Source organism: Alosa alosa, chromosome 21, assembly GCF_017589495.1.
Source record: "Alosa alosa isolate M-15738 ecotype Scorff River chromosome 21, AALO_Geno_1.1, whole genome shotgun sequence".
Classification (NCBI taxonomy): Eukaryota; Metazoa; Chordata; class Actinopteri; order Clupeiformes; family Clupeidae; genus Alosa; species Alosa alosa.
This window is the reverse complement of record NC_063209.1, coordinates 9,334,448-9,357,786: the sequence shown is the minus strand read 5'-3', so window position 1 is coordinate 9,357,786 and position 23,339 is coordinate 9,334,448. Positions and strand designations below refer to the sequence as shown.

General features: G+C 42.0%; 1 protein-coding gene and 1 long non-coding RNA gene across 2 annotated transcripts; both read right to left on the bottom strand.

Annotated features, from left to right (window-relative positions):
- Nucleotides 1-12,587: 12,587 nt before the first annotated feature.
- Nucleotides 12,588-12,914, bottom strand: LOC125285991. Its single transcript, XR_007192112.1, has 3 exons — nt 12,836-12,914; nt 12,694-12,756; nt 12,588-12,599 (listed from the first exon to the last, which is right to left on the bottom strand). It is a non-coding gene; the product is annotated as an uncharacterized LOC125285991 (long non-coding RNA).
- Nucleotides 12,915-19,073: 6,159 nt separating this feature from the next.
- On the bottom strand, nt 19,074-23,163 carry LOC125286840 (myosin heavy chain, fast skeletal muscle-like). Its single transcript, XM_048232149.1, has 15 exons — nt 23,038-23,163; nt 22,563-22,952; nt 22,229-22,474; nt 21,934-22,134; nt 21,636-21,821; nt 21,390-21,555; nt 21,183-21,307; nt 20,785-21,093; nt 20,435-20,638; nt 20,198-20,323; nt 19,930-20,100; nt 19,740-19,844; nt 19,566-19,661; nt 19,280-19,411; nt 19,074-19,190 (listed from the first exon to the last, which is right to left on the bottom strand). The coding sequence occupies exons 1-15, from the start codon at nt 23,161-23,163 to the stop codon at nt 19,170-19,172; spliced, it is 2,604 nt and encodes an 867-aa protein (XP_048088106.1). The 3' UTR covers nt 19,074-19,169.
- Between the last annotated feature and the right edge of the window lie 176 nt (nt 23,164-23,339).

Below are 23,339 nucleotides of genomic sequence, written 5' to 3'. Positions count from 1 at the left end.
CTGTGTTGTGGAGCGCATCCTCACATCCTATGGTCTACTGCAGCGGGTAGGTATAGAGGACGATTGGCATGTATTTTACATCTACTTTTACTGTGGTTTTGCTATGGTAGATATGCTAAATAAAGTGGTTGCTATGCTGGTTGCTAGGGTAATCATGTTGGCTGCTATGGTGGTTGTTAGGTTGTTAATAGTTTTTAATTAATAGTTTAAAAGTATAAAAGTTACAAAGAGGAAAAATACAAAGCACACATGTCCTAAGTAAGACCTACACAACGCAGTTTGAATGAAGTTAAGCGGTTAAAGCTGCATTAAACGCGTTACAAAAAGAAGAACTAAATGTACCGCAGAGCGGTACAAAATATGACCGCCACCCAGTCCAGCACATTTTTTCCACAAAAATAAGTCACGCTTGTCAAATTCATGTGTTCATTTCCTACTTTGTTCCTTTTTTGTGTGTTTGTAATTGAGTGTGTGCAGAGTGAGTGGTTGTTTTTGTGTATATGTGTTTTGTGTGTGTTTTTTTGTGTGCGTGTATTTGTGTATGTAGGTGTGTTTGTATGGGTGTGTGTGTGTATGTGTGTTAATGTGTTTGTGTGCATGTGCGTGTTTGTGCGTATTGTGTGTGTGTGCATGTATGTGTGTGCATGTGTAATGTGTGTGTGTGTGTGTTTTATGTGTGTGTGTCTTTATGTATGTGTACATAAAGCAAATCAGGGAACCACCTACTCTTTGCAAAAATTGCCATGGGATCTTTAACTACCATGGTGAGTTTTCCACGGGATTGTTGTCTTCGGTTGCTGCCAATGTTTTCCATTTCCCTGTTTTGTCATTAGATTTTACCGATACGATAATGGGTGAACTGTCTGTTTTAGTATGGAACGCTGGCGGTTTAAATGCACCGCATAAGCGGGCTAGTGTGTTGTCACTGCTCCGCCGTAGGAAAATTGACATCGCCCTTCTACAGGAAACACATTTGTTAAGCCATGATTCTAAGCGCCTGGCAAATAAATTCTACCATGTCATTGCGTCTTCATCAGTCAATGCGAAAACTAGGGGAGTGGCAGTAGTAGCTAGACGTAATCTTCCGATTAAGGTGCTGGACGTCAGGGCAGACACTGTAGGCAGAATGGCAATTGTCAAAGCAGAGCTTTATGGACTGAAAGTCGCTTTTGTCTCGGTTTATGCTCCGAACAAACACGAGAAAGATTTTTATGATAGTTCAACGCGTCATATGCTAGAACTGACGGAGTATTCAATAGTAGTCGGTGCTGACATGAATGCTGTGTGGGATGTTGCTCTGGATCGCTCCCATCCAAGAGCCTCAAGGGATCAAGAGTTGGCCACTGCTGCTCTACGATCTTGGGCACAGAGCCTAGGTCTTGTAGATGTTTGGCGATCAATGAGTCCGACCCTTAAAGATTATTCTTTCTTCTCTCATAGGCACAAATCATTTTCTAGAATAGATTTTCTTTTTTCATCCCCGTCTTTTTCAGAGGATTGATGCAACTATGTTGCTTCCCATTGCTCTGTCAGACCACAAAGGTGTCTTCTGTCGCGCTACTCTGAAACGCTTGTCCAAAAGCGCCACTAGGTGGCGTTTTAACACTTCGTTACTAAAGAATGAGGAGTTTAAAGCGCAATTTCTGTCTGGGTTGGACGAGTTCCTTTCTTTTAATGTGGGCTCAGTAGATGACTCTAGGGTATTATGGGATCCTTGTGTAAAACAAAATCTGCCAAATTACAAACCCTTGAAGCGGAATTTTCTAGACTGGATTTTCTTTTGCAAAGTAATTACTCTTTAGACATAGAGACTAAACGTGATCTTGTCATAAAAGAAATGAATGACATTTTGAAACAGCAATCCGAATTTCTATTGCACAGAACTAGGCAAAGGTACTATTTTCATGCATCAAGACCCAGTCATTTACTGGCTATGAAAATTAGATCTAATGAACACTTTGCAGACATCCCCTCCATTAGATCTGCAGATGGACTTATTACAACAGAACCCAAACAGATTAATGTAACTTTTAGAGATTTCTATTCTACTTTATATCAGTCTGAGGGGCAACTATATGAAAATGGATCTCAGAACTACCTTAAACAGCTAGATTTACTATCTTTGTCAGCAGAAGATTCTTTGAGCCTTGACAACCCTTTAATATTAGAAGAGCTGGAAAGGGCAGCATTGTCTATGCAATCTAACAAATCCCCTGGGTTGGATGGAGTACCTCCAGAGTTTTATGTTACATATTGGGAAAAATGAGGTCCTCTACTTTTAGATATGATCATGGCATCAATTGAGAATGGTGGTTTTTCAAGAGATATTAATACAGCTCTTATGTCACTTCTCTTAAAGAAAGGACAAGATCCCACAGACTGTGCTAGCTACAGACCTCTGAGTCTACTAAACGCAGACCTAAAAATCTATGCTAAGCTACTTGCACGGCGTATTGAAAAGTTTATGCCACTTCTGGTTCATTGCGATCAGTCTGGTTTTATTAAGTCCAGACTTGCCTCTGATAATGTTAGGCGACTTCTTCACATTATTGATGCTGCGACAGATGTAAAAGTTCCACTAGGTGTACTGTCCCTTGATGCCATGAAGGCCTTTGATAGGCTGGAGTGGGACTTTTTATGGTCTGTATTGGAAATTATGGGATTTGGCAAAGGGTTCATTCATATGATTCAGGTGTTATACTCTAGCCCCTCAGCTCAAGTTCTAACCGGGCAATTATTCTCCAATGCATTCCCTGTCACTAGGTCATCAAGACAGGGCTGTCCCTTGAGCCCTTCGCTCTTTCACTCGAGCCCTTGGCGCAAATGATACGACAATCTGCCTCCATAAAACCCATTTCCATTTTAAACACAGAACATAAAGTAGCTCTTTTTGCAGACGATATTTTAGTTTTTATGGAAAACCCAAACCAGTCTATACCAAATTTGTTATCGATTTGTGAGGAGTTTGGTGCTTACTCTGGATTTAAAATCAATTGGTCCAAATCTGCTCTTCTTCCTTTGAATGCCACTGCAAAATCACTGCCTTCTCTCGCTAAGGTCCCTGTTGTCCAGCACTTTAAATATCTTGGAATTCAGATTTTTCCTTCTCTACATCGTACCACAACTCATAATTTTTTGGAAATACACAAAATCGTTAAGAGTGATATGGATAGGTGGACTATTCTGCCTGCCTCACTTCAGGCCCGAATTGCCATTGTAAAGATGAACATTTTGCCAAGAATTAATTTTGTCAGCTCAATGATTCCGCTCCCCCCCCCACAGATTTTTGGAAGAAATTACATTCTGACATTTCCGGCCTGTTGCCTATTCTGCCAGCTTGTGACAATATATCGTCCAAAATGCTTGATTGCATTGCAATAGCATCGGGCCCTTGTCAGCAGCCTTCGGCTTGCCTCTTGCCACTATTCACTCCATCTGAGGCAAGCCAGGCAATAGGCCTATAGGCCCGACGGTAATTGTAAAGCAATTTACAAAAGATTCACTGAACAAAAATGCTGATGTGGTACATGAAAATGTAGCTAAAAATGTGGAGAATGCAATGCAATCAAGCATTTTGGACGATATATTGTCACAAGCTGGCAGAATAGGCAACAGGCCGATGTGCATTTTATTTGGAGACTGTTTTGCGAGACAGAGACTGAGTTTGCTGCTGATATTCTGGGGATAGGCTACAACATAGCCAATGTACGACTTTAGCCTTTTAATATATTTGCTGCATTGGATCAGTCTTTCTAGAACAGGCAAGGGCTTTCTAGCCTCACGTCAGCAGCGCTGCATCACCCATATAGCCTACATTAAAACAACCAGCGGATGGTGGGCGGGTGCGGTTTTGAAAATTGGTCAAAAAACTTTGGTGCTGATGGATGTTTTGCTATGCAGTTATGGTTGAAATAATAGCCCATCAGCGCATCTCTAGTGTGTGTGCCTCTCTCTCGCTCAGAGGGGAGGGAGAGGCTGAGGGTCGATCCAAAATGGATTCTAAACTCTGTGGTGGATAGGATCTACAATTAAGTGTTAACAATACTACTACGCTAGGTCGAAGTACTCCCAAGTGCTATTGCGCCACACATTGTAGTTCTCCTGTTTATTCGCTTGGAAAATCGCCACGTTTCATGTTGCGTGTAGACATTTCTATCAACTACTCGTGCAACTGTATTTAAGTCGGAAAACGTGGATGTTTTGATTACTTCTCACTGGCTAGTTACGGCAAAGCCCGCTAGCATAGCAACATGCTAACACAGTCCAGCCAAGACCAGAGCGTTTGAGTGCACGTACCGACACGGGAGAGGTATGACTCAACTCGTGAAAGTTAAGGTAAGAACATATATTACTACTGACATTGGGTGGCGTGTTCCTTTAAGTACGACCCCTAATGAAATGTGATTGTTTCCGTGAGCAAGCCGCATCCTGCAATGGAATGGAGCTAAAGCAGATCCAAGGGCAAGATGAAAAGAGGCTATGCTTTTGTACCTTGCTCTTGGAAAGGCCCCCCAAAATAAGATGAGCAGCATAGGTAAAGTTGGCTAAATGAGACAGGAAAACATGAAATAGACATTGTCCAAGGGTAATAAGTTCAGAGAGAAAAGGTATTGAGAAACAGATAGAAAGCTTGAGCTCTCTCTGGTGAAAAGAAGAAAATGACCAGCATTGGTCTATGCAGAGGTTGCAGCGTCGAGGAGTTTGCATAAGCTCAGAGCTTGCGTAAGCTCGGTTCTTGCACGGCAAGAATGTAATGCAATGTGGTGCAAATCCCCATGGAAAAGTGCTTAATGATCATTCGGTTCGATAACGATCGAGCTTCGATGATGATTGCGATTCGAGTCGACTGTCGAGTCGAGTTGCGTATGTATATGATGAGTGAAGTGTTGTGATGGTAGGATATAAAAGACATTAACTGTTGTGATGTGAGATTACCCGAGGTTTTGCTTGCAGAAGCTAGACCAAGGGCGGCGGTGCGAATGTGTCTAGAATGTATTAACACTTTATTCTGTGCCTAAAGTGCCGGCTGTGCGTAGTGACTGGAGAAGAGTGGCTCGGGTCCATCATAATTAAAATAATGCTTTAGCTGAGCCGAATAACCACCACCAGACCTTTGCAAGGTAGCTTACCTTAATTGACACTTGCGAGAGCTATTTGCGCAGCTAGAAGGGCTTTATCCTGAGGTCTTATAGGACTCGTAAGCCGACGACCATCTTCCGAGCAACTTGATTGAGGATGCAGGTAATCCTAGAGCGGCTGCTGATGTTGCGGCACCTATGCGAAAGAAATGGCTAGTGTAGTGGGAGGTTGAGAGCCCACAACTACCAACCACTGTAGACGAGTGGATTCTGAACCATTGTTTAGACATAGATAACCCAGTAGGTAGAAGAAAGGGAGGTGCATTAGGATAAGTGTGTGGGCGAAGTTTAAGATAGTTGATCATAGAAGTATAGGGACAGAAAGAGTTATTACTTTAGAAACTCTAAACACCAGACACCAGAACCTGAGGTGTCTATTTAAGAATGTTTCAGAAATACAGGCCACTATAGAAGTGGGAGAAGAGGATGGCTGAGAAAGCCAGATCCTGAGAAGGGTTAAAAACCTGGTTGTCAGAGCAAAATCCCCGGAGCGCATAAAACCCATAGAGAGTCATGAGGAACACGGCTTCGAGGAGTGAATTGATATAGGGAGTGAAAAGAGAGCGTTCGTGTAATTTTGACACCAAAAGTGAGGGGTTAAAGGCAGGCGTTTATCAGGGACTGAAAGAGTGGATTTAGCGAGACCTTTGAGAAGCCAGGGTTAACTAACCAGCAGCAGACCTAAGGACACAACATAACTTAAAACAAAATACAATCAACAGATACATAGCTGGAGTATACTGGCACTTATGGATGGTCGCTGAGGATGGTTTAGCATATAACTTAAAGACAAGAGATAAAAGAGTAATTCTCATGCTGACTGAGTGAAATAAGATTAAATGTAAAACAAAGCACTTCTCCAGAGCCGAAAGTAAATGGGTGTTTAGAATATGTGAACCAGCACCACAGTCCTTGTAAAGAAGTAAATAGTTAGAGTGAATTGGTGATGTAGCCTAATAATTGCTGATTGAGAATTGATTGACTGATTGATTTGATTATATGACAATTGAGAATTATGTGATTGAGATTCGGGGACATATGGATATTCAAGAGGGAATTGCAAAATGTAATGATTTAACAATGCAAGTTCACTAATGCTGCTGCTCCTACTGTGGTGGGATAAAGACATGAAGAGTACAGGGTTAGCGTATAGCTTAGATAAGGAGGTAAGTTGACAACACATGACCTGGATGAAGTAAGATTAAATATGAACCAAAGCAATGTCCCTCGATGAACGTTTTGGCTATAGGCCTACGTGAACCAGCCCCGCATCCATGCATGAAGTAGATAATTACAGTGAGTTAGGGGACAGTAGCCTACTCCACTGCCGACAGATGCATACTCTTAAATTAGAGAGAGAAGCATTTACATTAAACGAAGATGAGCTGCTCCTGAAATTGAAAGATTAAGATGTTAAGTAATGAAGAACTGGGAAGGAATGTCATCCCTGTGCTTGTGGCTGCCATGACGTAATGGGGGATTACGAATGACTACAAGCTAAGTGCATTGTGCTTGGAAAAATATACGAGTGAGTGCGGTATTGGCCTGAAGGAGACTTTGTGCCTGCTAGAGGTGTTGCTCTTTTGCCAGAGTTTGAGGAAAGCTCTTTTTCTAGTCCTTACAGCCTGAAGACCTGCAAGGAGGAATGGAGTGGTTAGAGACGAGACATATAATATAGCATTTTCGAAAGGACCTAGCACGCAGGCAAATAAACAGCCATGATACATTTACGTTGCCATTAGTTAAATCAACAAACAATGTATGGGCCTATATTATGTAGACACATTTAACCAATGATAGTAACAGACAATAATGATCAGCCATACATGAGATAATGAAAATAAGATTAATCTATGGCCTTCAGGTGCATCGGCAATATTATGGGTTAATGACATTAGTAGGCTACAGCCCTGCAGATAAAACCAACAGCATTGCAACTAACATCCCGTCTCCTGAACTGCAGTCACTAAGAAATAGACCAGTGCACTGCAGCAGAGTAGCCTACTTTTGTCCCTGTTGGCCTTCCATACACGGGGGTCACGGGGGTCACCGGTAGCGGGGAACATAGGACCCTTTTTTGAAAAAAGGGTCCTATGTTCCCCGCTGCTTCCAAGTAGACTGCAGCCGCACGGCAAGGCGCGGGTTGTTGTTGCTCCGTGCCCACACTTTGTGATGAGGGAAGGAGAGGGGGCGCCGTGAACTGAAGTTCTTTGCACAGAGGCGCAGTGCGGAGCCCAGTGTGATATAGTCACGTTTAATTGATTTAATTGTAACAGTAGCTGCTTGAAATAGCTGCTTGACTTATTTGCGGTTTAATGCGCATCGATAATTTCAGAAGATGAAAAGAAGGTTTAACAGATGCTAAGAGAGACGAGTTTAAGTTAATAATGCTAGGCTATGTTAGCATAAACTTAACTTATACCTATAAAGCATGCTTATGACATCAATAAATAAGGAAAATATTCACATATACACACACTCACATATATCCGTTTTATTTAACCAGAAACACACAATCCCTTCAGTCAACACAGTTACAACAGACGTGCGGACCGGTGACAGCTTTTGGTGGAAAACACTTTGTGATGAGGGAAGGAAGAGGGGGCACTGCGAACTGAAGTTCTTTGCACAGAGGAGCAGTGCGGAGCCCAGTGCGATATAGTCACGTTTAATTGATTTAATTGAGACACTTAAGTCTTGTATGTAACAGTAGCTGGTGTCAGTGGCAATCAGCCTAATGACACAGTCCCACCTGTTTTCCTATGATATTAGGATTACCTCACTGTCTTGCTGCAACGGCCTGCTGTGTTTAAATATAGCCGAGTCTGCATGGCTTCAGTCCCAAGCTTGTCATTGTCTTTGCACTTGGCATGTCATTGTTGATTCTTACTGTACAAGAGGTGAAGGAGGTGATCTAAAATAGCCTTTGGTTGAGCTGTCGGAAGAATGGGATTAATTTTAATGGAACAAAGAGATATCAAACTATACTGGGCTGTAGACCCAAAGGGACATTTTTGGATTATTGACGAGTCAGAAGGGGCTTCGGAGCAACGCGCAGTCCCCCCTGCAGCGTGCCAGCGAACGGAAAAATGAACAAAACAAACCAATTAATGGTTTAAAAAAATGTTCTTCATCTATTCTTTTACTCCGCTATACTCAACATGGAAGTTAGGAAAATCGCCCTTCTGGCTTGTGTCAATATTGCACCGTGCGTGTATGTGTAGGTCTACCTGGTGTGCTACGGCAAGCAACATTGACAGAAAAATACACTTTGCTACCGTTTGTGCACGAAATGTGCACTCGCAAGCATATCCCATGCAATTTCCGTGGTCAGATTCTACAAAAAGGGTCCCATGTTCCCCGGTCCCATACAAATAGCGGGGAACATAGGACCCGGGGAACATAGGTACGCTCCCCATACACTACAGTAGCCTGACCAGCGAGACAATTTGCTGAGGATGTGGACCTAGCAAAGCTGTATCATGGCAAGGAAACCATCGCGAATGTCGATAACTGGAAAACTGAGGTTAAAGAGGTTCCGTATGTTAATGGTAACAGTGTAGCCTGATAAGTCTGATGATTTTCGTCAGAAAGTTTAGCAACCATATTTGCGTTGTCAGCGATACACGTTAACGTCATTAAGCAACTAGGATCTAACACGAGACTAGGGTGAAAGAGAAAACCCTTAAAAGCCGTGGAACTTGTATATCTCGGTGCACATTGGGATCTTAATTTAATGCCTTCCACATGTTAGGCACTGGGGTCACCTCTATTGCTTCAAGTGGTCATACCTTATTTTTGGGATCAGTTGAATTGTTTTAAGTTTTTGTCGTAACACGGTGATAAGGAACTACAGCTGCATGTGACGTCACATGTTTGGGCGCTTAATCTCTAACTAATCAATACGGCAATTTGCTTAACATATTTTTGTAATAACGGAACGTGATGTAAACCGCGTGGTGTTAACCTTTTCTCTGGATAACTGGTGTTGTGCTTCTACTCACATGAAGAGCTGGCTGTAAGTGTTAAGTGTCAATGCTAACCAGGCTAATAAACAAACCATGCTACCGTTTAACGTCGAAGGGTAAAGTCACGTGACTTCTTTTGTAGTTCGTTTATGAAACAAAAGGAGCAATTTCGATTTTCTTAAATAAGGCAAAATAGGGTCTGACATTTTCACAGTTAGAAGATTATTACTGTATAGACACTGAAAAATATTTGTGGTGGATAACATCGCTGATTTGGCTTCACAATATTTTTTTTTTAAAATAGGTCTATGGGACTTGGCATTGGAGCTGCTCTTCGATAGGAACGCAACCACTTGGGGCGCTGGTTTTCACTTTCCCTCCCTATAAAGGCTGATGCAGACTGGTGATTGGTCGGAAGTAATGAATGAATGAGTGACGCATGCATTGAGTCTTCCTGACAGAATTTAACGCTAACGCTTCCATATCTTGTGACAGTGCGTCTTCAGCTGTGCTCCATACGTGTCTCTCGCCTCTCCCCTAATCACTTTTAACCGTCATTACCAATTTGTAAATGATGGTGAATAACTACTCATCTTGAGATGTAAAGTATTTTGTAGTATCTTTATTCTAATTCAGGGCTCCAGACTAACTTTTTGCACTGGTGCGCCTAACTTTTTTTCTTAGGTGCACCAGCACAAAAGTTAGGTGCACCCAAATTTTCAACCACATCGCATTTAACACCGCAGCAGGTTCACTTTTTATCCTTAATTACTGTCCTATATAGGTTGTCCTATGACTTATGATTTACAATTCTACAAGAAAAGTAACTTAATGAAGTGTTGGTGCTTTAAGTGCTCCACTGAGCTGAAATTTAAACTTAAAACATCTCAAGATGAATTAAATAAAAATAACAGTGAGTAAATTAACAGTGCACGTCTTTTAAGGGCTTCAAACTGTTCATGGCTCAATGTCTAACATACTATCCTTCATGATCTTGGCTCACCAGGCTGGCATCTTCCATAGAAATGTATTTGAGCACAATTTAAATAGATGTTCCAAGTAGCCTGGGAGATTTTTATATGATTTTGCCATGATGATTGCAATAATCATTTGACAGCCCCACAATGCAATTTACTTTTTAATTTTAGTATTTTTAAATTTTCAATAACAACATCACTATGGTTAATGCAGTAACGAAATGGTAGGCCTATTATTATAGGCTATTGCAATGACTTGCCATGTTCGATCTAAATGTGTCCATTCAATTCACCGCACACAATGACCAGTTATACATGCAAGGAATATTCGGGCTTTAAATGTAGCAGCGATATTCGGTTTGCGCCAAATACCGGATTAAATTGATTGATGCCATCAGAATGAGTTTACACAACTCGCACGCAAAACGAATATTGCTGTTGAAAACCGGGTTACTCCCTGCATGTAACTGCGGTCAGTGACGCACTCCTTTTCGGCGATATCTGTATCTCTGTCGTTCAGGAAGGCCTTGTATGCATTGTTCGCAATTTTAAGATGTCTTTTCATCTGCAATGACTCCTATAAATTTGGCGCAAGTGGCATTCCTGTACGTCGGGTTTACGTTCAAACTATTTTTCTGGTGAATAATTATTTCGGACTGAACTTGGTGAAGGGAAGTTTCACTAGGCCTATCGTAGGCAACGATAAACTTGATTATCATCTCGGGCTCGTCTGATCGGTTTGCTGCTGCCAGCCGCCGAAAGTCATTTGGGAGAGGGGACATTTATCTCGGCACATGTGACCACACTGTAATGCAACTGCATCCACTGTTTATCTGACGGGTTTTTGACCTCTCTCTCTCTCTGCAGCACACGCATTTTCAAATTTACACACAGGCACTGGGCCACGGCCAATCAGAGGGGAGGTCCCGCCCTTCACTATCTGTGATTTGTTTAAACCACCAACACTTTTTCCTCTCTCGAATAACTGGTCGCACCGGTGCGACCTCCGATATTTTTTAGTCGCATACGCAATTGGTCGCACTCTGGAGCCCTGTAATTATGTTTCCCATTGCAATGGTGCAATTTGTAATGTTTTGCATGGACGTGCGCTGGTGTGCGTTCATGGATGATAGAAGGATGGTGCGTTGTGCACCCGCCAATATGACTGTTGACAATGCGCTCTTAAAATAACATATAAACAACTCGCCATAGACTTCTGACCAGGTGTACAATAGCGAATTTTAGACAACGCGCCAGGACACTCCCTAAGTTGTTAATTGCCACACCTCTGCGCGCACTGTTTACAAAATAACCGTGCAAAATAAGGAATTCAAGTTTTACGCCATGCGCCAGGGTGCAAAATACAGCCCGAAGACTTCGGATAACAGAACAGTGCATTTTCATGCACTGTAATAAACCTAAACGACTAAGTTATTTTACATAACCCATCTAAAGTAAATTCAGTCATCAACAAATGCTATATGAAAAAGCTTCAGTTTTGGGTTTCTTTTTAAGAACTGTTACTGGGCTGATTCCAGCGCTGTGTGGCATAATAGTGTGACCGGGGCCAGCATTAGTCCCGAAATTACAATGACCCGACTATGCCACCCAGAGGGACAAAAAGAGGGGAGGAAATCCCACCGTACAGTTCTAAGGAAGGGCGAAGGAAGACCCCAAGACACCCCTCACCTGTGCAAGAGAAAATATTCACACACACCAAACACACAGTTATCTACACTCACAGCAAGCAAATAGTGCAGTCACACATTTATGGGTGAACACCAGAAAGACTCACTAAGCATGCAGTGAACAGAGGGGAGGAAGAAAAGGGCCTGCACCATCCGTGGGCCTGATGTGTAAACTCTCCAGCAACGGAACTAATAGGCTACGAGAGAAAGAGACTGTTTCTTAGATGCACTTTTTTTAGAGGGATTGAACGAACACAGTTGGTTTGACAAACAAAACAAAGAAACCAACACATGTATCCAAAACAAACAAGGACACGGACATACATTCATACGCGACAGGACAAGCCAAGCGTAGCCTACACCAGCCGTGTAGCCTAACCAGCGATAGTGTTAAACGGGCAACCAGTTATCGCAGACAACACAAACAAGTTACACCAATCACAGAAAACAAAATACATATGGCAAATCAGCAGTGGCATTAAAGGAACTAGATGTACTGCAGAGCGGTACAAAATATGACCGCCGCCCAGTCCAGCACATCCGACCACATAAAGACCTCTGGATATATCGGTTTGGCTTAAGGGACCCTCTACTCACTACCACGTAAGTGTAATGTTGTTTGGAACTGTAGAAGAGGTATAAAAATAGCGGTTTGTAGCGGCGAAATGACATGCCCGGGTTTTGACTAAAAACAGTAAAATCAAACTTTCTCAAAACACATCCGAATGACATGATTTTGATGTCAACTCAACGTATGTACTCCCAATCATCCGTAAATTGATCTAAAGTGCATTTTACTCCGGATAATTCCTTTAACGGGAGTTCTTCCTAAAAGCAAACGGAGCCAATATTAACATCACATATTGCAGTAAATACATAGAACAGGCATTCAGTGCGTTCCATAACAATGGGTGAATATTACCTTGTAGGCTACCAACTCTAAGAAAGCTCGTCTTTCACCCAGTCATCGTCGCACCAAGCCTTCCTGTTAACGATCGGCAGATTAAAATACTAAAACCATCAAAACACAAGAAAGCAATGCGTGCATGCAAGATAAAACGCACCTGATCAGGACAACCAAGGCTTAAACAGGGGGAAGTGGCGGAATGTTTGCCTGGGCTTCAGTGCCGACAATAGGAACCTATTACATAAATTAATGAAACATTAAATTCTGGGACCCATCATATGGCCAAAAACCCAAGCTTATCTGTCAACAACCAGTGATCTAAAGGGGGGTACACTCCGAGAAGTCAGGCCGCAAAGAAGCCAACAATGGCTGCTATTTAAAGCCAAGCTCAAATGCGGAAGTGTATTACGTTGATTGAGCAGTGCTGCTGTGATGAATACGACTCAGATGCGGAGAAGACTTTTATAAGTATTGACACAAAGGGCAAATCCAGTGGCAAAATCCAGTAACACAATCCAGGTCATACACAGTTTCACAGGTACAGTAAGGCAAATAATCCAAAATCTCAGGTCCAAGAATCGAAGTCAGGGTACGGAACAAGGTCAAAGAACAATAACGTCGTAAATCTCGCAATACAATAATCTCACGGTTTAGTAAATTCCAACAGAAACAATACCTCATGCTGAGGCAAGGGAGACAGAGTCATTTTAAAGCCAGTGGCTAATTAGTTGATAGACTGCCGGTGCTTAGAACTCCGGCGAAGAGGAGCAGGGCTGGAGTGGAGTGGGCGTGGTCGACGCAGCCGACGGGACAGAGAGGGCTGCGCAGGCTGAACAGGTGTTACAGTACTCTTCACGGGAGGCTCCCGACAACCTTAAAGTCGACGGCCGTCCCCGGCGACGAGGTGCAGGGCGGTCTGGACGGCTCCGGTGGAACGCCGCCATCATATTCGGGTCCAGAATATCCCTAGTGTCGACCCAGGACTGCGTCCTGGGAACAAAATCTTTGTGACAGAGCATCAGCTTTGCAATTCTTAGACCCAGGGCGATATGTAACAACAAAATTGAAACGTGTGAAGTATAAGACGTGTGAAGTGCCTCCATTCTTCTAAGGCCAGTTTTACTACAAGGAGTTCTCTGTTACCCACATCATAATTTCGTTCAGCTGGTGAGAGTTTGTAAGAATAATAAGCGCAGGGATACAGCTTCCACCTCCACCACGAAAGGCAGTGCGGGGTCGGGTTGCTTCAGGACCGGAGCGGAGCAGAAGAGATTCTTCAGCTTGTCAAAAGCCTCTTGAGCCTGGTCATTCCACTTAAGAAGCTTCTGACCCTTTCGAATAAAGACGGTGAGAGGTGCCGCTACTGCACTGAAATTGCGAATGAAGCGTCTATAGAAGTTTGCAAATCCCAGGAACCGCTGTAGCTCCTTCACAGTGTGTAAGACTGGCCATTCCAGAACTGCCTTCACCTTGTGGTCATCCATGCAAACTCCCTCTGGTCCAAGAACATACCCCAGGAACGAAATTGTTGGCCGGCTGAACTTGCACTTCTCTGCTTTGACAAACAGCTGGTGCTCCCTGAGACGTTACAACACCTGGCGGACATGGGTCACATGCTGAACTGGATCTGAAGAGTATATCAGAAGATCGTCAATAAAAACAATTGAAAATTTGTTAATCATGTCTCGGAAAATCGTGTTCATAAAGGACTGAAAAACGGAGGGGGCGTTAGTTAATCCATATGGCATAATGAGGTATTCGTAATGTCCTCTAGTGGTGACAAACGCTGTTTTCCACTCGTCGCCCTCCCTAATTCTAACCAGGTTATAGGCGCTGCGGAGGTCAAGTTTCCTATGAAGATAGCTTTGTGCATCTGCTCCAGCGCAGCGGGGATCAAAGGGAGCGGATAACTGAACTTGACTGTCCTAGTATTCAAACTGCGATAGTCTATGCAAGGTCTCAGACCTCCGTCCTTCTTCACAAAAAAGAACCCTGAAGCAGCAGGTGAAGTAGACGGACGAATAAATCCCTGATTCAGCGCTTCGTCGATGTAACTCTCCATTGCCTCCGTCTCGGGAATGGATAACGGGTACACACGGCCCTGATAGCAATAATTTTACGGTTAAAATTAATAATAATTTAATTTCTAGACTAGTTTCCGTTATCCATGTGGCCCTTCTTGGTTTAAAACAAAGACACCCTCCCCTCCAGGGCTCGAAATTAACGATGTCCCGACGTCCCGGGGACCATAAAAAATGCTTCCGGGACACAATAGAATGATGTCTGGGACAACTCTGGGACAGTAGAAAAAATGGCAAAGCAAATTTCAAAATAGGTACTTTTTTCCTAAACTGTTCACATGGGAATCTAAACGTATCTTTCTCGTCTGGATAAAATGATACAACATTTGACCTGGCGTAACGGACAGCTGGCAAAAGCAGCGTCAGCCAGCTGATCTGTAAATAAGTGGTTTTGTAGCCTACACGCAGCCTTACAACACTGTTTAGGCTACTGCTCTTCAAATCATGGTAGGCTACAATGTTATTTTTGGTACAAATATAGTAAGATACCCAAATGGGCTGGGTGCTTGCGTTTCCTTAGGAATCCGCCATTTAATTGGTTAAATGAATATTAAGTGACGGCGGTAGGCCTAATGGGTCACTTTCCGATATAGAGGTTAACTTACCTAACTAGCAGGCAGGTAAATGGCATTTGTTTTCATGACGGACGAGATGACAGTCCTCTCTGACTAAAACGCTGCGTGTTTTCTGTCAGTGACAGACAAACGTCACCAATATCATGCTGAGCTAAATAGCCTACTGCAACTGCGATTTGACAAAACGATAGTGTTGCAAGGTAGCCTATAACAATGATAACAGTTATTTAAGTTAGCATTTGACATTTCGCTGTGGCAGTTCTAAGGCTAGGGGTGTCCAAACTGCGGCCCGCCACGCACTTTAATCCGGCCCGCCGAGCATTTATTAGTTTATCATAGATCCGGCCCGCCACGCACTTTAATCTGGCCTGCCGAGCATTTAGGTTATCATAGACCGCTCGCTATGTTTTCCATCAATAGACGACGTTGTGGCTACTGCAAACTGCTTTACACTCTTCTTAGAGAACGTTTACAATGTCAAAACAGCTTGTTACATCGGGATAGTTGCAGCAGATCTAACTCCGCTTTGCTACTTTATTTAATTGGGAACGCATTTGAGTGTGCACAAGAGGGTGAGAGCACGGCAGGAGAGTAGCCTATCTGACAGCTTCGTGGTAATTTCCCACGCTAATTGTTTTCACTAAGATCTGTGGCCATGACATCACACCAAACTGACATTGAAATTAAAGACACGTGAAAATAGATTATTGACGTAATGTTTTACAACCCTGTCAGTCAAAACGATGGACAATGAGAACGTCTAGTGCAACCTCAAAAAAGAGCCAAAAGCGCAATCTCTGAAAATGAGTGTTGTGTGAAACAGCAGATGATTAATGTTAATAAAATGGTGTTTAATAAATTGTTCAGATCTGACATGGTGGACCAGAACGAGTTAATTAAGTGATGCAAGTTACTGATTATTATGCTGTTTATTATGTAGAATGGGAAAAAAACAAGAACTTGAATTTGGGACACTGGTGGTTGAGTCCGGGACAGTGCCAAGTAGAATTCGGGACAGCTTCGGGACACTGAGAAAAAAAGTTAATTTCGAGCCCTGGCTCCCCCAATGAAACGCTAATGTAGTGGTTCAAGAGCTATCAGGTACACAGGACAAAGGATGTTACCTTGATATAATGTATCCATGTGTCATGAAATGTAAATGTATTCATGTGATAGTCTCAGTACAAGGATTGTAATGATTTGATTGTGAGAATGTTTGGAACATTCTATAAGTGATATTTCTGATATATAAGCTATCTCTCCTCATGCTATTCAGATAGGTGTGAAGTGGGTGTGAGTAGGTGTGTCTGATGCCAAGTGGAGAGCCAACCAAGTGGGCTTGTTTTGGCACCAAAATTCTCCTTTGTTTAACCCTTACAAAAGTAACTAAACTGCAATGTTTGTCAGATTTAGACTTGGACTTAGACTAGAAGGATGTAGAACGGAAGAGGGAGAAGTTGGCTACAGGCCTACCTAGGCCTTCCAGGCCTGTACAAAACACCATTTTTTTGTACCCTCTCTGCTTGTAACAGAATAAACTTGATTCCTGAGTTTTTCCTGAAGTTCGCCAGTCTATATACAATACCTCACGCTGAGGCAAGGGAGACAGAGTCATTTTAAAGCCAGTGGCTAATTAGTTGATAGACTGCCGGTGCTTAGAACTCCGGCAGCGGAGTGGACTGGAGCAGGCGGAGCAAGACTGGAGTGGGCGTGGTCGACGCAGCCAACGGGACAGAGAGGGCTGCGCAGGCTGAACAGGTGTTACAGCTGCGTAATCTAGTTGGGCCGGCTACAATAGCTAAATGCCATTTCTCCTTGCTTTGGAGCAAGAGAACTCCCAATAATGTAACTGTAGACTGTATTTTCTAGTGTTTTCTTTTTTGAACAAATTCAGCTGATAGGAAATGTGTCAGCTAAAATGAGTCAAAATATGATAGGAAATCAAGGCATACTTTGTTAAGCAATCCTCAGGAGCAGGATGGAGCCAAGCAGGGAAGCAGCAGGTGGTAGAAATGCTCAAATCAAATTGTGTTCTCGGTTTAGAGAGACAATTGTGTTCCTGGGACACTGAAAGAGGTTTATATTCTTGAATTATTTTTTTTTTTCAAACAGGAAGTGCTACAGCCATGGCCAAACTTTTTAACATGACAAAACAAGGATGTATTACTAAAACTGGGACACTGAAATGAACTAGTGTATTATATATTTACTTGTATATTATTGTTATTTATTCAAATTAACATACAATTAAGCTATTTTAATCTAGGTTACACTTACCTAATGATTTATCCAGGTTAAAAAGATTTCATGTTAAAATAAATGGGGACGGTAACTTAAATAAATTTGCTGAACAATTTGTAAACATACAATTTCAGCAAGCTGTAGATACCACAAGACTTCTAAAAGGTTCACTTGTCACAGACACAACACATCATTGCACACAGTACTGTCGACCAGCTGACAAACAGTAGGTCTATGATGAAGTCTGAATAACATTGAATTGGCAATTAAATGGTAGGTATTCATCTAAAGTAACATTGACATAATCTCTAGCTCATTATGAATTCAACATGTATTCAGTATGCAAACATATGGAATTATGAATTAGTTTACTGCTTGTACCTTATGAATTAATCATGAGTTTAATATGTACACATTAAGAATTATGAGTATGGTTTGTACCTTATGAAATCATCATAAATTCAGTATACACATTAGGAATTCATCATTTATAAGAAAAGAAAACACACTGATAACACCTACTAAATAAGACTATTAATGAGGAAAAACATATTTGTTAATCCTTAAGTAATGTTGTAAACATACATAATACATTACATTAAATTACATTTGGCTGACGCATTTCTAACCAAAGCGACTAACAACATGGTAAACAGTTTAAGTTTTAAAGCAATTCTCAACAATTTTAGGACAATTTAAAAACGGTAGAGTACAGTAAGAATAAATGCATCAGTAAGTGCTATTTTTAACAGCTACATGTCAGTTTAAGACGGCTGTAAGTGCTATGATCAGCAAGACTTGTTGTAAGTGGTGCTATGAGAGGAGATGTTCTCTAAAGAATAATGATGAATTAAGTGTGTGTTAATGCTTAAATAATACTTACTGTAACTAATGCTAAATTGTGTACCCTTATTGTAAAGTGTTACCAAGAAACGGTATTTTAAAAGGAAATCATGAGGGCAACAGTAGTTCCCACTACTGACCATTTATAAACTGAGATAGGGCACAGCCAGGTACAACACTAGCCATACCAGAGCGGGCAGAAGATCATTGAGAACTAAACGTGAATTGGTGTTAAAGCGACAGTGCACAATTTATACGTTTGTTAAACAGCATCAAATTAGCAGTATTTTTTAAAGAGCAATTCATATTTTAAAACAAAATTACTGTTGATACTAAATGATAGGCTATAAAAAATGTTTAAATAAAAAGATTGCTAAAGAGTCTCATGCTTGTTTGTGAACTATTTTAATTATTATTATAATTACTTATGATCGCATTATAAGGTGTAATGAATGTATGCATATAACCGTGTATATAACCGTGACCTTCATAGAAAGTGTTACCGCATTGATCATTATTGGCAAACAAGTCTGTTTTAGTCAACAATCTTAAATCTTAAAGTGATTTTAAATGCAAATAGGGGAGTCAAAACATGGTACAAATTCTGACCACAATTAATTCTGATTGTAATAAAAAAAAACCCAATAAACTCATATTCTGAAGAGACTTTTATTATGTAGGAGTTACAGAGTGGTCACAGTAATCAGGATATTAATCCAAATGAGTGACTGGTCAGAAGATTTCACAGGATTTACTCTGCAGCCTCCTTGCCCTGAGAAAGAGAAATTGAGGAATGAAATTAAATTGACTATGAACATATGAAGGCTTATAATACATTAAAATATGGCAAATTAGATTTACCTTTCCAGAATCACGGCTCTTTGCTCTCATCTTGTTGACCTGGGATTCAGCAATGTCAGCACGCTCCTCAGCCTCCTCCAGCTCATGCTGAACCTTCCTGAACTTAGACAGGTGGGAGTTGGATTGCTCCTCCTAATAATGAGAAAGTATGTTTGAGTGCAGATGAACCAAAAAGTTGTTTATCTTTTATTATTTTAGTACAGTGTTTTCATATTAGACATTATCAATTTTATTAATGCGAAAGGCAATACATTTGACCATATAGGCAACACAAGAAACAACTTACAGCTTCCTCAGCCTGTCTCTTGTAGGCTTTGACCTTCATCTGCAGCTTGTCAACAAGGTCCTGCAGTCTGTTGACGTTTTTCTTGTCCTCCTCAGTCTGAAAAGAAAAAAATCTGTCAATCATTGTCCTCCTCGAGATCAATGCTGTACAATAGTGGTTAAATAAAGTTTGTACCTGATAGGTGAGCTCCTTCACTCTCCTCTCATATTTGCGGACTCCCTTGACAGCATCAACACCACGTCGTTGTTCATTCTCAACCTCACTTTCCAACTCACGAACCTTTACATAAGCAAGATTTTCATTTCACAATGTCTTCATTTTATTTATTACATTCTGAATATCCCACCCAAGTTTAATCACTTACCCTGGACTCCAGTTTCTGGAGTTGTTTCTTGCCACCCTTCATGGCCAGATTCTCAGCCTCATCTAGGCGGTGCTGCAAATCCTTCACAGTGACCTCCAGGTTCTTCTTCATCCTCTCCAGATGAGAACTGGTGTCCTGCTCCTTCTTCAGCTCCTCTGCCATCATGGCAGCCTGAATAATGGGAAATTGTGTTTTAGATCACACAAGCTATGTACAGTATTTAGCTCATAATATAAAGTACTAAAGTTCAAAACAAAACATTGCTCACATCAGTGATGGCTTTCTTGGCCTTGTCCTCAGCATTTCTAGCCTCCTGGACGATGTCATCAACCTCACCTTGGATCTGAACCAAGTCAGCCTCAAGCTTCTTCTTGGTGTTAATCAGACTTGTGTTCTAACATTCAGAAATAATTTCAAATATGTTACATGGTATATACAAATATTTTGAAAGAACTGCGAGTACGATTAAAAATATTTTTTTGGGGTGAGAAAAATATATCCCCACCTGAGAGTGCAGGAGGCCAACACGCTCACTAGCATCAACCAGCTCCTGTTCAGCCACTTTGCGGCCTCTCTCTGTCTGCTCCAGAGCAACTCTGAGCTCCTCAATCTCAGCCACCATCAGGGTGTTCCTGCGCTCTACCATGGCAACCTGCTCCTTCCCGTCTTCTTGTCCTCTGACAGCATCATCAAGGTGCAGTTGGGCATCCTAATAAAAAACATGAAATGACAAAAGACATGCCATACTACCAAGAAAGAGTTTGGACAAAATCATATAATGACATTCTTGAACTATTGAACAAATAGTAATTATGGTAAGGTAGGATCCTTGTACTGCTTTATTGCGTAACTGACCTTGAGTTGACCCTGCACATTTCTCAGTTGTTTCTGGGACTCAGCAGCCTGGCGGTTAGCATGGCTCAACTGAATCTCCATCTCATTGAGGTCTCCCTCCATCTTCTTCTTGATTCTCAGGGCATCATTTCTGCTCCTGACCTCAGAGTCCAGAGTGCTCTGCATGGAGTCGGCTATCCTCTGGGCATTCCTCTTGATCTGCTCCATCTCCTCATCCTTCTCTGCAAGCTTCCGGTCAACCTCACCCTTAATCTGGTTGAGTTCAAGTTGGACACGAAGAATCTTGGACTCCTCATGCTCAAGAGTTCCCTAAACAAGAAAATCAAGAATTTTTAAATATAAACAGCATCTTAATAAATGTTTCTCACTGTGTAGGAAAGCCCTCCTGTTTTTTTTACCTCAGCCTCTTCCAGGGCTGTCTGGATCTCAGTCTTTTCAGTCTCTACAGTCTTCTTGGACTTCTCAAGCTCATGGATGCTCTTTCCAGTTTCACCAAGTTGCTCAGTCAGATCCGAAATCTCTTCTGCAAATATGCAGTTATATTACAGCAAACATAGTCTTAATATTTTTTGAGTGGGATATGTATTGGGTTGTTTTTGACTCACGTTGCAAATTCTTGCTCTCCCTCTTCAGGGTCTCAAGGTGGTCAAGAGACTCCTCATATGAGTTCTTCATCTTGAACAGCTCAGTACTGAGAGAACGAGCCTCTTTCTGGGCACCCTCCAACTCTGCCTGACCCTCCTCGTACTTTTGCTTCCATTCTGCCAGGACCTTTTAGAAGGAGTTGTTTTTGTGAGTCTTATACTTATTTACCTACATTCCATATCTGAATGATGTTTTGGATGTACTACCTTGTCAAAGTTTCTTTGCTTCTTGTCAAGGTTGGCAGCTAGACCATTGGCTCTCTCCACATCAATCATGAGGTCCTCAACCTCACCCTGGAGTCTCTGCTTGGTCTTATCTAGAGAGGCACATTTTGAGTTGGTTGCCTCGATTTGCTCCTCAGCCTCCTGGAGACGCTGGGCAAGTTCTTTTTTCTGAAGGAAAAAACATCAGATTTAAGACAGAAAATATGATGATTTTTTTTAAGAAAACAATTGTTTTAGTGAACAAAATATGTCCAAAACTGTGTTTTTGCATCTTTAGCACATACTTGGACTCCTCAAGCTCCTCAGTGCGCTGAATGGCATCAGTTTCGTACTTGGTCCTCCACTGAGCAACTTCGCTGTTGGCCTTAGACATGCCACGTTGAAGCTCAGCCTTTGCTTCCTGCTCCTCCTCAAACTGCTCCCTTAGAAGGTCACAGTCATGACGAGCTGACTGAACAGCATGAGCCAGGGCATTCTTGGCCTGTTTGTTAACAAGTAAGGGTGTTTATGAAAGCATTTCCCCAAATGTGACTGATGTAATCCAATTTCTTCATTTCATGCTTAGGTATCAGTACCTTGACTTCCTCTTCATTCAGTCTCTTCAGCTCCTCAACTTGCTGAGTGAATGCCTGCTTGCTTCTGGTCAGCTGAGACACAAGAGCATCTTTCTCCTCAACCTGGCGGCCAAGCTCACCATTTTCAGTCTGAAGTCTTGCTCTCTGACCACTGAGGTCATTGACCTGACGGGCAGCCTCATCACTCTTAGCCTTGGTTTCACTGAGTTGGTCCTCAAGGGTGCGGCACATCTTCTCCAGATTTCCCTGTTTATGAAAATGCCCATTAGTAGAAAAACGTTTATTGTAAGTTGGTTTGTTTAAACAATAACATGAGGGTAAACATCTCATCAACCTTAGCTTTAGCAACAGCCTCCATGTTGCTGGCGAGATCATCTATTTCCATCTTGTATTCACTCTTCTCCTTCTCAAGCTTCTGCTTGACACGTTGGAGGTTGTCAATCTGCTCTCCCAGCTCAGCCACACTGTCTGCCTGCTTCTTACGGAGAGCTGACGCAGTGGCTTCGTGCTGAAGGGTGGACTCTTCAAGGTCACGACGCAGCTTCTGGAACTCAGCCTCACGCTTCTTATTCATCTCAATTTGAGCAGCAGTGGCACCACCAGCCTCCTCAAGCCTTTCACTGATCTCCTCAAGTTCCCTGGAGAGATCAGCTCTCTGCTTCTCAACCTTGGCACGAGCTGCACGCTCAGACTCAATCTCTTCCTCTAGTTCCTCAATGCGGGCCTATTGAAAAAAAAAAAATATTATGTTAGTACAACAGAAAACTTGCAAAACACTCAGAGTTTGAGTTGGTGGAGAATAATTAAACCTGAAGCTCCTTGATCTTTTTCTGTAGCTGAGCACCAAGCGATTGTTCATCTTCAATCTTACTAAGAAGTTGACTTGTTTCAAAGTCCTTCCTGATTAAAAAAAGATTGAAGAAAGGAAGAATCATTTTTGAAGTTGGCTGCATACATGGGAATAGAACAGTGATATTTTATAATAAATAATGCCTTTACTTCTTTTTATCTTCTCCTCTGATTGCTGCTTGTCATTCTCAAGATCCATGATGGTCTCCTGGGCCAGCTTCAGGTCACCCTCAAGCTTTAAGCTTGGTTCTCTCAAGGTCCA